This window comes from Rissa tridactyla, chromosome 17 (genome assembly GCF_028500815.1).
Source record: "Rissa tridactyla isolate bRisTri1 chromosome 17, bRisTri1.patW.cur.20221130, whole genome shotgun sequence".
Taxonomy (NCBI): domain Eukaryota; kingdom Metazoa; phylum Chordata; class Aves; order Charadriiformes; family Laridae; genus Rissa; species Rissa tridactyla.
Window position 1 is genome coordinate 6203780 of NC_071482.1, and position 15536 is coordinate 6219315.

General features: G+C 39.9%; 1 protein-coding gene across 19 annotated transcripts in view; it reads left to right on the forward strand.

Annotated features, from left to right (window-relative positions):
* Positions 1-15536, forward strand: part of ZBTB44 (zinc finger and BTB domain containing 44) — a 60922-nt gene that overhangs the window by 25952 nt on the left and 19434 nt on the right. For 6 of the 19 annotated variants that reach the window (XM_054223243.1, XM_054223240.1, XM_054223241.1 and 3 more), the window contains exons 4-5: positions 4217-4380; positions 6719-7019. In XM_054223243.1, the coding sequence (XP_054079218.1) occupies positions 4217-4380; positions 6719-7019 (465 nt within the window). Of the gene's footprint in view, positions 1-4216; positions 4381-6718; positions 7020-8784; positions 8861-9148; positions 15429-15536 lie in introns of those variants that run through there. The other 13 variants (XM_054223237.1, XM_054223236.1, XM_054223233.1 and 10 more) reach the window with 9 other exon arrangements.

The following is a 15536-nucleotide window of genomic DNA, read 5'->3' on the forward strand; positions in this document are numbered from 1 at the left end:
CAGAGTAACAGAAGCATCAGCAAAATGAAGTAGAATTTGCACATTGTTTATATAAACAGTAAGGGAACTAATAGTTATGGGAATTTATGAAAACTTCAGACTCCAGAACTAAAATTTTCTACCAAGTGATTTATTTTATAAATTCAAGTGAAAGTGCCAAGGTTGTACTTATTCCGTGAATCAGTTAAATATGGAAAATGGTGCTTTCAAGTCCTAAGAGGTTTTCCATCACATGCGTGTGTGAATATGCCTGTCAGGTCGGGACAGCGCATTCTGTGACAGCCCTTCAAGCACTGGACTTTTGAATTCCCATTTCAAGCTCAAGACGGGGACATCAGCAAATAAATAAAAATTCCCTGTGCAGCGATTTGGGCACACAGTTCTGAGTGCATAAAATGAGATAATACAGGATTCTAAATCAAATCAGACATTCAACTCTAGCTGAATCAAATGAAAACTTGGTTAATAAATCGTACGGATGGAGAAAGTTTTTCCCTTGCATCTTGTTTGGTATTTTCTTTAATTCATCTTTAGTTTAAGTCCAGGTTGTACGTTGCTTTATTAGTAGAGATTTTCAAAACGTCAAAATCAGTTGTGAGTGGACAATGCAAATTTATATGGAAAAGTATGTACTTGAGTATATATTTATCATATTTCTATTTGTAAAACAGAGCAAAAGGCTGTTCCATCTGAAGGTCTTGCAGTATGTCATCCTTATCACTGTCGAAAGAATCATAAATATCTCAAAATTTAGGATATCTTATCTCTTGAGTTTCTGTGTTAAACAATTAACATAATTAATTGATCCTCCTCCATAATCAGTGTTTCATAAACAGCAGGTCACGTGTAATTGTTGTCAGCTTAATAGGTACACTGGAGTATTAAAACTACTGTTTCACAGTGAAGTTTGATACGTTCTTTCTCTGATATTTCGCTTTTCTAGCATAGATCCGTAATTCAGGCATGGCTGGTTTAGCAGTTAGTCTCTGTCTCAGTTTGTAGCTGCATTTAAAAAGGAGTCGCAAAGGCTCAATTACAAAAGATCTCTGATCCAATATAACGAGAACCTCCACTTCTCTAAAATAATTGTTATTTACAAATAGAGAACATTTCTAGGCTCACTGAGTATTCTGGCATTCACATTTGTCAGAGTTTAGTTCTACATAGTTAAATATGTTTATAATCTCGTGGTGAAAAGAAGAAAAAATTGCAAGTAGAATACTTCAGCGTTACAGTGAAAATATTTTAAACCTATCTCTGTTACAGAAATTCTCTGAGATGTTAGGCAAATCTCAACTGTTAAATGCCACATTTATCACAAATTGCAAGTCATGAACAATTGAGTAGATACGGGGGAAAAGAAGCAGGGGAGGGAAAATGTAATTGTGTTTCAAATGTAATTTCTTCATTGTGCTAAGGTCCGCAGTTGTGTCACCAATAGGTATTTCAGCCTGCTTGCAGTGTAAGGATGGAAAAAGACGTGCCAGTCACTGGTCGCTGGAGAGCCTCCTGATTCACATTTTATCTGCTTTAACCAGCCTTTCTCATCAGGAAGCTTTTATGTAGGAAAACCCCCAAACTTTATTTTAGATTTCTTCTAGGGAGATTGTCCCCATAGCGCTTCTCCTTTCTGTTTCCATTGCGGAGAAGCTGGCACCAGTACAGGCTTTAGGGATGAGCTAGCCTGAGAAGTCTGGAAACAAAAGGAGAGCTGTGGCTTCTAATTTCTGCCCTAGTTTGAGCATCTCCCTAGAAAGCTGTGGGAGCACGATGCACTTTTGCCTCTTCCCTATCCCCTAACGCAGAAATGAGGGAGGAAGGACCTAAGAAACATGTTACAGAAGATGAGGTTCTCTATGAAGCCAGTTCAGTGTTGTATAAAAACAAGCGTCATTATTATTTGAGCACACTAGATGGGTTTATCTATGTGTGCACCTAAGAGCAGGAGTTCTTGCTGTCCAGCCAGTTGTCCCCTTGTCACCCCTGCCTTGCAGCTGTCACTTCTGTTGCACGTAGCTGTGAAAATTTTCATTGTGAATTCTCCGGTCAGCTGAGCGCAAGGAAACCTTTTCTGAAGGGATTTGCCCCTTAGCCAGACTGCGTGTGTGACATTTGTCAAATACCACGTGAGGGGCAAGTTGTCCATCCTGGGCCCAAATCAGTTTGACTATTTGATTATTATGCTATTATGGCAGCTGGACTGTTATGCCTTATGCTTTTTTTTTTTCCAGTGTTGTTCTTTTTTTTAAGATTACTTTTTTTTTTTTTTTGATAACAGACGTGTCTGTTGGTCTGTGTTGATGGAGTTTTCATTAGAAAAGTGGAAAGTGTATGGTCATACCAACTCCAGAGACAAAACTAATGTTTCCACATCTGAGTAGAGTGAAACCTGTTCTTCATCTAGTGATCAACTCGCAAAGGAACAGGACTGCCAGAGATTGTCAGAAATGTGGTTCGACATATCAGAACCTATGTTTAAAAATACCCTCCTTTATTTGAAGTGCATTTGATGAGCCGTCAGTTGGCCGGTTTAGACCCATAAGTGGCAGCGAACTACATTCCACCAGGCCCAGGATATGAGCTGGGAACTTCCCTCTTGCCAATATTCCCTTTAGCAAAGATCAACAAGTCTGTCAGCATCTGTCTTTTCCACAGCTCTCTAGGACCCTACTGTGTATAAAAAGAAGTGAAGGACAATAAAATTTCTTCCTTAGAGCAAATATTATTCCAGTTCCATGTGAGACTAGAAATCCTTACTGGTTTTACAGACTGATTGATGCTAACCTCCTGCAGGAAGCTCTTATCTTGTGTATATCGAGAGATGCCTGGTGCTCTCTCTCTCTCCAGATAAATTTTACAACTGGAACTTTTACCACTGAGACCTATCATTGTACTCAGAATTCAGATACCCAATTCTCACAGTTGTACTGGCATCCATTTCCAGAGCAGGTAAAGGCAATTAAGGTGTTGATTTTAAAGAGATGATCCTAGTTCTTGTCCTCCTGTGCTGATCTGGTCTGTGGGTTTTTGTATGATGTGCAGGAAAATGTATTTGTGCAAAGTGCACATTTCATTCCCCTGAGCGCTGGAAGTCCACAAATTCAGGCTGACCTTGAAACCAGCAATCTGGGCTCAAGACGGAAGCAGACCAGCAAAAGGATCTGTTCAGCAGGGAGACTTTCTGACTGTGTGCAACAGGCAACATCATTGTACTTTCTTCTCAATACATTTCAGATGTCACACTTTAGTAAAACTAAAATTGCCTTGTCCTGGCCGTGGAATGTTCAGGGTCAGAGCAGTTCCCTGCTGCCAGTGACATCTGATCTGCCATCAGGCTGTGAGCAAGCTGAAATGTCTATTTCAACAAAAAATATAGACCTTAATTCTCAGGAAAGGGAAACCCCAGGTAAGTACAAACTCCTATTGTTGCTATGTTTCTACCAGCAGGTTTGTTTTTATTTCACCATGCCCTTCAGCAAAGCAAGTTCCTCGCCAGAGGACTTGGATTGTAACTCTGTAGTTCCCCTAAACAGTTTGCAGTTAGAGGCTATGTAGGAGCAATTAGTCAGTTTTAAATAAATTACTTTGAAAGTTAAATTGTTCCTTTATTGTACTCTGTGTGCTGTTTTTTAAATACAGCGCTTGAGCTATTCTCATAGAGGTGATTGAATCAGACAAGGAGCAAGTATTGATCAATTCGATTAATTTTTGAAACTTAGAAATATGTAATTGTAAATACTAATGTTTGTTCATTGAACTTGGATTGAAATGAAAATGAATTGGCTTTAATTTAATTCATAAATATTGAAGCTGCAAAATACTCCTTTGCTTTCCAGTTTGCTCAGTTCTTTAAATTCTTCCTCAGGGACTGTTTGCTGATGGTAAATCATCGATATGCTTGACAAAATGCCCATGCCTGGAAAATAAAGTTCAGTTTGCAGCTGCTGCTCAGACCCGTTGCCCAAAGAAACAGAGGTTGTTCTCTGGTTTCGTTCAGAAGTGCAAAGTCAATGAATATAAGACTTCAGATGCAGGTCAGACGCATTGCTATAGAGGCAGAGATTTCCAGCATAAATACAGAGCTAAAGAGAAATGCGAAAGGCCAGTCTTTTTCATCCTTTCACACAAATGTGTTCAAGGGTCGGATTTCCACGGGCCAGACTTCTTATTTTTTACCTCTAGCTTGCTTGTAAATGAGTGAATTTTTTCTTTGTAGTTTGGAGAACGTTCAGTATCCCTACCAACTCTACATTGCTCCTTCTACCAGCAGCACAGAGAGACCCAGCCCAAATGGTCCAGACAGACCTTTTCAGTGTCCAACCTGCGGGGTCCGGTTCACTCGCATTCAGAACTTAAAACAACACATGCTTATCCACTCAGGTAAGAAACATTACCGTTTCCAAGAATTTATAGACTCTCAGAGGTTTGCTTACTGTGCAGCAAATACAATAACGCAATTCTTTTTTAATCACCTGCCAAGCACTTGAGAATTGATTTCAGAAAGATTGGGTAGAGGTATGTCTCATTGAATGCTTGTTTTGATACTTCAAATCCACTGATAGCTCTACTCACAGATGATTAGCGTTTGTATGGACTGAAAAAAATCTGATTGCCTGAAACGCATCAGAATAAGTCATTGTCGTGATAAAGATTTGAGATGAAATAAAGTATACTTTGCGCTTTTTGTTGAACTGATGCAGATTGAAATTCTTCCTCTTACATGTTGTAACTGTCTGCTGTGTTTTAGAGGAGACTTGCAGCCATGAGAAAATACTATCTGTCTTATGTCTTTGCGTTGAGGAACATTGTATGCCTTTGGATCTCAGAATTTTTGGAGGGATTGCAGGACAACTGAATTGGTTTGATAATCAGTTTAGCTACTGCAGATAGTATAGGTAGCAAAAGGTTTGTGTGAATGCCTCCTCTGAGCCTTGATCTCCGAATTGTTCCATTCATTCTGATTTCTAACCTAAGTATGAGCTCCTAATGTCTTTGCTATCAGTGTTTTTCAAGACTTGTCAGCATTACTTGGCAGTAGTGTTGATGTTTTGGTGAAAGAAGGGAATATTGAAGAGTTTATTGCATTTGAGCACTAAGCCTCATGCTTTAGCATCTTCTGGTTCGGGCTTGACTCTCACCTGCACACAGATGCTGTACCATTTTTCGGCAGAGCAACCGCAGTTCTAAAGGTGTCATTTTTTCACTGTCAGCAATTATTTGTCAATTCCTTTCAAGCGAAATGACCATACTACATTTAGGACAACAGTAATAATAAGTGTCTAATAGTTAAAACAGCAAACTTTGGGGGCATATTAGGTGCGAAATTATCCCAAGCCGGTTGCTAATGTCTTCATTGACAGCAGGCAGACAGGCTTCAGTAAAGCACCTCTGGCTAACCTGTCAACTGGCAAGCCCTGGGCAAAGTTGGGAGAGATCTGAATAGCTGTTTTAAGAGTAATTAGCATGCAAAAGAAACTCTCAAAACTTGTAAACGTTGAAAGTGTTTTCACATAAGCAAAATGGCTGAAGAGATTTTCCTCAAACTATCAGAGGAAATAGATGCCCTTGGACAGTAGGAAAGCACGAAAGGTTTTAGCTTCGCAAGACAATATTCTAGTATATTAACTTGTTTTCACATGCTTAACGAGAAGTTTCGGTGTAACCTTAACTACAGCTTTCTCTGTATAAAAGCCCTAATTAAAAGTTCAGCTCCCGCTTTGAACGTAAGGAAAGCGGAGTGAAAGACCGGTGGAATTAACAGCCTGGGCTGATGCACATTCAGCCTTTTGAAAAAAACCTTTTTTATTCCTTGACAGCCCTATTATGAATAGAGCTCCATATTCCAGATTCTTGGCCTCCTGTTTGGATTTCCACACTTTCTGGAGTTCAGACTTTTTATTAAATCTTAGCCTTTTGGTGATTCAGTCTTCTATGTTGTAATAGTTCTGTCTGGGTGTGATTACATACCCTCAGCCACTGCAACGTGTTGCAGGGCTTGTACGTTTTAGGGTTTTATTATCGCCTGTAATAAATGAAAAATGAACTAGTAACGGAACTCCTAGATTAATATGAGAAAAAATGAGCGGCACAAACCTAAATGGTCTGAGAGAGCTGTCTGTCATGCAAAGTTGCTGAAGATTCTTGTACAGAAAGGTTCCCACGCAATATAAAGGCTGCTACTTCACCCTTTTATCACCATTCCTGCTGCATTACAGGGCCATCCTTGTGCACACAGTCCCCCTGCCAGAACACTTCTCTGAGGCCAAAGGCAGCCCGAAAAAGACATTGCAATTAAGGGCAGTCTGATAATTGCATTGTTGGGAACCAGTCTGGCACAAGAATCTCCTGAGATCAAAAGAGTTCAAAGACGGTTTGAGATGGCTGCTGCATCGGATACTTTTTGGCTGTGGCTCAGGGTTTTAGCCATAGTATAATCCGTGGAGGTTTATGTTCATTTTAAACTGTGGGGAAGAAGACGCGTAAGCGTTGCGGACAGGTCGCATCGTGTTGAAATTTGTTGGCAGTTGGTTCTGAGAAAGCATAGCTCTGTGATAATTGTTCCTGCCATTTTAAAGTTAACCAGAGAGTTTCTTCCTAAACCAGCGCTTTGCTGTGACTGGCCGCAGCTGCTGTCCTTTTGCTGTTAGAAATCTGGAAGGATTTTGCCAGTGACCTCATTGCAAAAGGTGAACGTTTTTCTTTGCTCTCTCTTCCGCAGGCATTAAACCATTTCAGTGTGACCGCTGTGGGAAAAAGTTCACCCGAGCTTACTCGCTAAAGATGCATCGCCTGAAGCACGAAGGTAAACGCTGTTTCCGGTGCCAGATATGTAGTGCCACTTTCACTTCCTTCGGGGAATATAAACACCACATGCGGGTTTCCCGGCATATTATCCGCAAGCCTCGGATTTACGAGTGCAAAACATGTGGCGCCATGTTCACCAACTCTGGAAATTTAATCGTTCACCTGAGGAGCTTGAACCATGAAGCGTCAGAGCTAGCAAACTACTTCCAGAGCAGGTGAGGTGCACAGCAAAAACCTAACAGGGAAACTTGCTTTTTTTTTTTTTTTCCTTTTTCTTTTTTTTTTTTTTTTCCTAAATCATCTTTTCCTGCTTTCAGGGCAGCCTGCTGTGCCTCTCCTCAGGTTGCCAGCTAATTCCAGTCACATTCATTCTTGCGCCACTATCTGTTATATCTGATCTGTCTTACAGCATCTAAGCTATATAGGAGGGCACTGAAGAATCGAGTGATATGCAGAAGCTGCTTCTGGGCTACTTAATTTCTCTTTTCAGTAGTATCTATGGACAGGCTAATGGTGTTAAGCCATAGCATGCTATACTATAGTATCTGTGGAGTTCTGTAAATGATTTGCTATTCAAATTCTCGTACATAGCCTGTTCGCTGACATAGGGAATAGACACGCGACTTCATTTGAAGTGCTTACCTGATGGTGGATATTGTGGAAAGATTGCACGATGCCATGCCTTCTCTTTTTTCATGTTCTAGGTAACGTATTACTAAATGATCAGACTAATAGGGTTCAAAATAGTAAGGGCCAGTTGAACATTTCTTGTTTATCAGGGCACAAAAGACTTGTCATCTCACAAATGCCTTTCGCTAAAGACTATTAAAAGGGTTCCGCGGCGTGAGACCAGCGCTGTATTCTGGTATTGAAATAAACATTTGTAACCGTTGGAATTTGAGATAGAAAAATAGGAAAGCGGCCGAGGGAAATTGGAGGAAGACAGATCTCACAGCTCTCAAATCTATGGAGAGGGTGCAGCTTGGTGTGTTTAAATCGTTTGTCTTCAGAAACGCAAAAGAAATGTATTGTAAATGGTGCGGCATCTTTGTAGATATGTAGATACCATCCCTCATGATTTCTAGACATGATGCTTTTTCCCCTACAAAACATTTCAGCATTTTGTTCTATTTGATTATCTCAGAAGTGATGTAGGTTGAAAAAATTGCAAAACAAACCAGGAAAGCCAGTCACTGTTTTTCCGACGAATATTGTTTAAAAGTACAAGTGCTTCATATCTGTGGGTTTACGCAGTTCTTGTTCTTAGCACTTGTGCCAAAACTGGAGCAAAAACTCTTAAGGGATGATGCCATGATTGTGGTAAGCACTTTATTGTTGTCGTCAAAATAAAGTCAGATTAAAGTACGTGATTTTTAGTTGTCTAGAGGCCTTCCTTTCGTTTGAATTTACAAACGCTAGGTTTAGCATTGCAAATTTGGATTTGAAGCACTGAATGCTGCTGTCATTGAAGAAGATGACTGCTTTTAAGTGGATTATTACTAGGAGGAACCAAAGCATACGAACGTCCATTTATGTAATATATATATATATACTTGCCTCAAGTACAAACTTACATGTCTGGTGCTGAAAATTTGCAAAGAAATTTTATTTTTGTTATGTCCTCACGCTCTGAAAATACTACTGGAGAGTTCGGTAGATTTTCTTTGGCTACACTCAGCCATCGGTTGGTAAGAGTAAGTTCCAGAACTGTTGTCCAGAAAGGGCCGAAACGGGGAAGGAATGCAATTCCGTTCTTTTCACTGTAGCGTGATACGTGTCAGCATCACAAAACGCCGCTGTAGTTGGCAGCCTCCTTATGCTCTCAGCAGAACCCTTCCTTCCTCGCCTCACGCTTCTCTTTCCAGCCTGTCCGCTCTGCGAGGAACGCTGCTGCTGTTTCTTGGGTGGATCTTATCTCAGGGGTGGAAAAGGCCCACATCTTTGCCAGCGCTGAACTCATTTTTGTTTCTATTTTTAAAGGTTGAGTGCTCCCTTTTTTCAATGAGGTTTTCAGTGCCATATGATGTTCCAGACATTAACTTTCATTCTCATCAAGGTGATACAGTCTAAATAATAAGAAGTTGCTGTGTAGGAAATATGGATGCACAACGATGCAAAATAGATGCTTTTGAATAAATTCTCTGTGTGTTTAAATGAGAACCAGGTTATAGTGCTTAGTGGAGTATGTCGCTGTGATGATCTTAGAGCAATGTGAAATGAATACCTTTGTTCTCTGTGCAATGCAGAATGTAGCTTGTGTGTTGTAACTGATACAAAGAAACTGATATCGCTAATGTTTGTGTGAGAAATGACGTTTCTCTTCTGTCCTTTGCCCCTCTTCTAGTGACTTCCTAGTACCGGACTACTTAAACCAGGAACAAGAGGAGACCCTCGGGCAGTATGAGCTAGGGGAGCATGGCTTTGAAAGCAACTCTTCTGTCCAAATGCCTGTCATTTCACAGGTGTCGTCAACTCAGAATTGTGAAAGCACTTTCCCCTTGGGGTCTCTGGGTGGGTTGGCAGAGAAGGAAGAAGATGTGCCAGAGCAGCCAAAGACTAATGCCACTGCTGAGGCAGCCGCAGGTGACCCTCCAAAACCAGAGCTGTCATCTATTACTATTGAATAATTCATGGTTTGGTTTCATTTTTGTTCTTTGGAAAGTGCCTGTGTTTGGTCCTGTACATTTTAATTTAATTTTTTTAAACAAAAGTGGGGAGATTTTCCCTTTTTACTTTGTAAGCTACGCTTTAAACAGGAAACTGCAACAGATGTTACATTATTTTTCATGACTGAATGATCACTTCTGTGAAAATATTTAAGACTGAATGCACAAAAAGATCTTGTCAGAACATCATGGAAGCTGTGATACACTTCTAAAGAAGAACAACTGATTCAGATCACTTTAGCTATTTCTTCTTCCGCGGTTAGAGCAGCTCATTAAGTTTCTCTTGCTTCTGCAGACCCTCTGGTTAAGGGAAAGAAATCAGAGGAAACCTTTTTAAAATGACAAACAAAAGGATGCATTGGAAATCATTATTGAACAGTTTTGACTAGTTGTGAGTGGATGCTTTAATCTTCTGCGTAAAAAAAAGTGACACTTCCTATCTCTGTGCCCGCTGTTTTTCAAAGTGCTTACTGAAACCCTTTTCTTGGAAATGGTAAGCATTTTTGAAACTAACAGTCACACGCTTTTTAAAAACACATTGTCCCTTTTCATCTCAGATGAATCAGTTTTGACAAACCAAGTGATGTCATGCCAGGTATTCCTACTTCTTATATTCCAGTCCTTTTAGAAACTCCTTGATCAAATAGCCTGTCCAGATTTGCCCATCTAAGGTTAGGCGTGGAAATAGTACGGTCAGGAAAAGCCTAACGGTGCATAATGAATTGAGGATGATAGAAAAGTAGATATCCGTGCAAGCCTGACAAATATCTCATGACTGTATCTTTCTGGAGAAGGGGAACCACCTATGAAAATGAAGGTTTTCCCAAACTGAAATTCTTAAATCCTGGCCAGATTGTTTGCAGTTCTGGTCACTTCCCCCAATCATATATACTGTATTTTTACTAATCTCCAAAAGCGAGCTAGAGGGAGTTTATAGATGGGAAAAAATGAGCTCTTTTGTGCATTATTGCACATTTTTTTGTTTATACATACGCATGTATAGTTTCTGAGATTTTTATTAGTCTGTTTTGGACAAAACAAGCAATTTATTCTCTTTAGAGGCCAACTTTCTAACCCAACAGGGGGTTGTTTACAAAAAGCCTATATAGCAATGATGAATTGTTCCTGTTTCAAAACATTTTAAATCCTTGCCAACTTGGTTTATTAAAGGCCATTACTCCAGCTACATACACAGCTCAAGCAAGCAATAAATTGAAAGATTTGCAATTTCATTTTTCCATATTTAGAAAAAGCTGCAAATTTAGGGTGTGGGATTTTCAGAGCAGCGAGTCTTGTTTTGTTGAGGCTGTTTGGGCTATAGTACTGCTTTGAAACCTAAATTAGGAAGTACATTAGGAGGTTTGTGATTTTTCTTATTGCTTCTGAAGTTAACTCAGTGTTTGATGCCAAATGCTTACCGCCTACAGATGACATGCTGAGCGAGTAGGTATTACTTGATCTTAGTATTCCAAAGGCATGGTATACTCCCTTAGTTTTGAATCTTGCTTTTTTTTTTAATTGTTGTTTTCTGTCCGGATTTGTTTTACGCAAACGTGAGGAGGAAATGAAACCAATAGAGAAAGGTTGCTGCTGAAGAAACAGAAGGCACAAAAGTCGTATTATATCTCAAGATCAATTTGTATTCAGTTAGCTTAGGCAGCTCTGATATTCCGTAGGTCTGAGTTGTTTCTGTTAATAGCCACCTTTTGTAAGGAAAAAAAAATTATTGCCCTTTGGAAAGAGCTTAAAGGGTTTCAGTGACTTTAACAATTTTTCTCTGCTGTCTTTAGGTAAAAAACACACATTTTAGCTAAATAGAGCGAAACCAGTTGGGATTTAAGCCCCTTCCAAGTTACTGGAATGAAGTTTCTCCACCAGATCCAAAGGGTGTTTTAGAAACATGCTGCAAAGAAGTTCTCTGCTACAATTGAGTCTTGTATGTCTACCTTTGTAAGTCTTAAAAGGGCTTGAAGGAGAAATTCTTTTTTTGGCATGCCGTACTGTGAATTAGTCCGGTGCCTGTTGATGGGCTGAATTTAAAGACCAGTTCTCTTGCGCTTCTGGTTTCTATAACTGAGAAGCCAGTGAGACAAGACAATGCCTTTTGCTGAGTTTTATCCTGAATTATAGAGCTGGGACAGTGAACTCAAATACATTATTTTCTTTTTTTTGTAGTAGGTGTTACTCATCTTTCCAGGTATATGAGAATCCTTTGTGATTCATGTAGTAAGAAGTACTTCACGCAGAAACTCGTTTCCAGACTGTACAGATGTAATAAAAAAGTTGGTCAGATATAGGTGGACATAACCTGCTGTTAGACTCTGATAATTTTCACCCATTAGATATTTTGCTGAACAGTTTATCAGTGAGGAGATGTGCAAATGCACAATAGACGTATCTGGATATTGGATTTTTAAGACTTAAAATTTAGTGTCAGAAAGCAAACTGCTTTCTGAATACCAAAGAGAAAGGGGGGGGGGGGGGAAGTTTAAAAGAACTTTGTAGCTCTAATCTGGTCTTCCTTGAAAAGAAATGAGTGTCATTATCTGTTAGCACCTTGGCACAAGGCAAGTCGTGGGGTTCATTGTTCCTTGCACTGTGATACACATTATCTTTTCAACCCTGTGTAACATCTTAATTTAGTTCTCACTTTTCAATCTGATTCAACTGCAGGAACAATAGAGTTCTTAGAGGACTTTGTCTGTTTGTTTGGTTTAGGGTTGGGTTTAGTTGTTAATTTCCCTGTTTGTAATTGTTTCTTGTTAATATCTCTTTTCTCCGTAGAAGTGAGCACAGATTAAATACAAATGCGTTTTGTTTCTCCTCCCTAACTTTTTGGAAGTGTTCGGTACTTTGAAATGCTGTTGTTCTTCACAGGAGAGATGTGAAAACGTAGAATATCTTAAAACAATCTCTGTTGCTAGTATGCTCTAGATTCCAAATTGTGTGAGATAGGTATCTAACTAAGCTAGAAAAAACTTGCCTTAAACTACACTCGGGATTAAACCTAAAGCATAAATTTCTTTCAATACTTTATCAGAGGGTTTTGAACTCTGGAGTGCGTTTTCTTTTTTTTTTCTTTTTTTTTTTGTTTTTACAAAAAAGCCCCCATTATTTGGTATGCATTTGTATTTCTGCTTGACAAGGATCACACAATCACAGAACAGTGGAGATTGGAAAGGATCTCTGGAGCTGACCCAGTGCAACCCCCGTGCTCAGAGCGGAGTCGGCGAGAACAGGTTGCTCGGTCCAGGCAGATTTTGAATATCTGCAGAGATGGAGCCTCCCCAACTTCTCTGGGAAACCTCTTCCAGTGTTTGACCACCCTCACCGTAAAAAAGGTTTTAGTATGTTTAGATGGGATTTCTGGTGTTCCCGTTTGTGCCCACTGAGAAAGGTCTGGCTCTATCTTCTTTGCCCCCTTCTATCCAGTAGTTTTACGCATTGATAAAATCCCCTGAGCCTTCTCCAGACAAAACAGTCTGATCAGCCTTAGCCTGTAGGGCAGGTGCTCTCGTCCCTTCATCATCTGTGTGGCCCTTATAACTTGTTTAGCATTTCTTCCAAATAGCTACACGTATGACCCATTGCAGCAGTTTCTTTGTCTCCGAATTCATTCGCAAAGTGGTGTATGTCTCGCTTTTGCGTATTCTTCTCCCAGGTGGCACCAATCTTTGCACTCAGTGGAAAATCCTTTCCTCGCCCATTTATTTTGCAAGCAGAGTGCCTTTCACGACCACAGAACTAGCAAGGTTCTGCCGTATGCCAGGGACCCGGATTCTCGGAGTCTGTGCAGGGTCTTTACTCCTCGCATATTGTGTAGAGCAGTACGTCTGATGGGAACAATGGGAAAGGAAGGGATGGGGTTTTTTTATGACTTAAAACGGTGTTTTGGGAGAATGGGAAAAAATTCAGAAGCTTTCTATTTCCCCGCAAAGAGTGGGAGGAAAAGAAGTGCCGTTTTAGCCATGCGGGAGATTTAGCCAAGTCGGAAGGGTTTGTTTTGTTTTTTGGCTGCAGACACAGAGCACAGCTCCCCTGGAAATGCGTGGGGATGCCTACACATTCAGCAAATTAAGCTCCCCGTCAGATCTGCTTGTCACTGTTCTTACACCGCATTCGAAAAGATGTGTGTTCCTGATGGTTTGTCTGTCTTACTACAGCGTGAGTTCAGTTGTCAGGCTCGCAGATACTACGGTCAAGTCTCTCATACTGAGAGATTAGTAGACGAGGTTATTGAAAATGGTTCTGGGTTCACATGTATCTTGAGTCTAAAAGGTGTGAATTTAAACTTTTTAAAAAAGTAATAGCTGCCAATGCAGTAAAATATATTTTATAAGACTATGATCCCTATATGTCCCTTACGGGATAAAATTTTATTGTTTTTAAGCTATGGTTTAAAGTTTTTATATGAGGGCTTCAGTCGCTTCTTGGTTGCTGGCTTTCCCCTCCAGCCCCAGGATGGAAGAGCACTGAGACTATTGCCAGTGTCTCGCTGAGACGAACCATGAAGCATTTTATATGCAAATAGGACGGGAGCTTTGTGCACCCTGCAGGGATGGAGAAAATGCAGATGTAGGAGCACCCGTCCCTCCTAGATCCATTGCAACTTCCACACCATCAGAATATGGAAAATAGCTAATTTTCATTCAGATCGATTACGTTCCAAGTTTTGCTTACAAGGTGAAACCCAGTTTTTGGAGGGTTCTCATCTCCAATTATGGACATAATAAATTCCATAGCATTTTGATGACAGATAAGAGGGTTCAAGGCCGGACGGTGCCTCAGCCACATCAGAGGTCCCTACTAAATCGAATCGGTTCAAAGCGTTTGAGGAAATGTACCATAAAAACAACCAAACAAACAAATGTGAATTTTTTTAATGCAACAGTACTTACTGCTCTGGGTTTTTGTTAACTCAAGGTGCGCTATCACAGTAATTCGGTGTCCCGCAGGTCTCAACTACAAATCTGGTTGCACTAAAAAAGAAAAAAAAAAAAAAGCCGAATCAGTTTGTGGTGCTGCCAGCCTGTGTGGCATCTGTACCTACAGTCTTCCTGAGGGTTGCTGAAGTCCCCAGAGGAGTGATTTTGTTTAACCATTCGTTTAGCTGATGCATGCTTTTGATATTCTGACTTACAGCCCTGGCTACACAAAGTTCTTGGACAGCTTCTTTGCCCTGTTCCTGCAGTGCCTTCACTCTAGGTGCTGCCCTATGGTGAAACCCCGAAGAGGGAAAAGAGTAAGCTGGAGGAAAAAAATGTGAATTAAATTATTGTTGGGCTTCTTTGTGCATTTTAGTAACAGTGAAACCCCCTTAACTGTGCCAGTCTCCGGTCACCAGCCGTATATCCAGTCGTCATCTCATCCACAGTACAGCTTCTCTTGTTGATGCTGGCCACAGCTAGATTACTTGGCATGTTTATTGACTTAACAGAATTGTTTTTTGGTTTTGGTTTTGTTTTTTAATGTATACGATGTTTAAATACACTTCACATTTTATATAATACTATCTGGCTATTAGTATTTTTCAGGAACCATAGTTCTTGGTGGCTATATATATTTTTGTGACTTTTTTTGTAAACTAAGTGCCGTTTCAACGTTACAATCATTTTTAGAGTTATTGTAATCAATGTGAATATCATGTTTTTTCAAATCTGTTCTGAGCCTGTAGTGTTTGCTTTGTGATCATATGTGTAATGTATATATTCTGTATAGTTACATTGTATTGAAATACTAGCTTGTTTGATATAAGAAAAGTATGTATTGGGTACCTTTTTGCTAGCCTGGTTGTTTAATCTTTAAAAAAAAATGTTCTAAAATACAAAAAAAAAAAAATCTCCAAACTGGTCCCATTATAGGTCAAAATTAAGGGGGGAGAAAAACTAGTTTTGAGTGTCTTTGGATAGAAACATGAAGCTAAGATTTTTCATTAAAATATTAATGTTTTATGGAGTATATCTTTGCTTTGTGTCGTTATTTAACTATGCCAGGGTTTGTCTTACAGTACAAAAGACTAGCTCCGACCTTGGGTAAGAAGGTGTGACGCTATTGCTAGAGCTACGT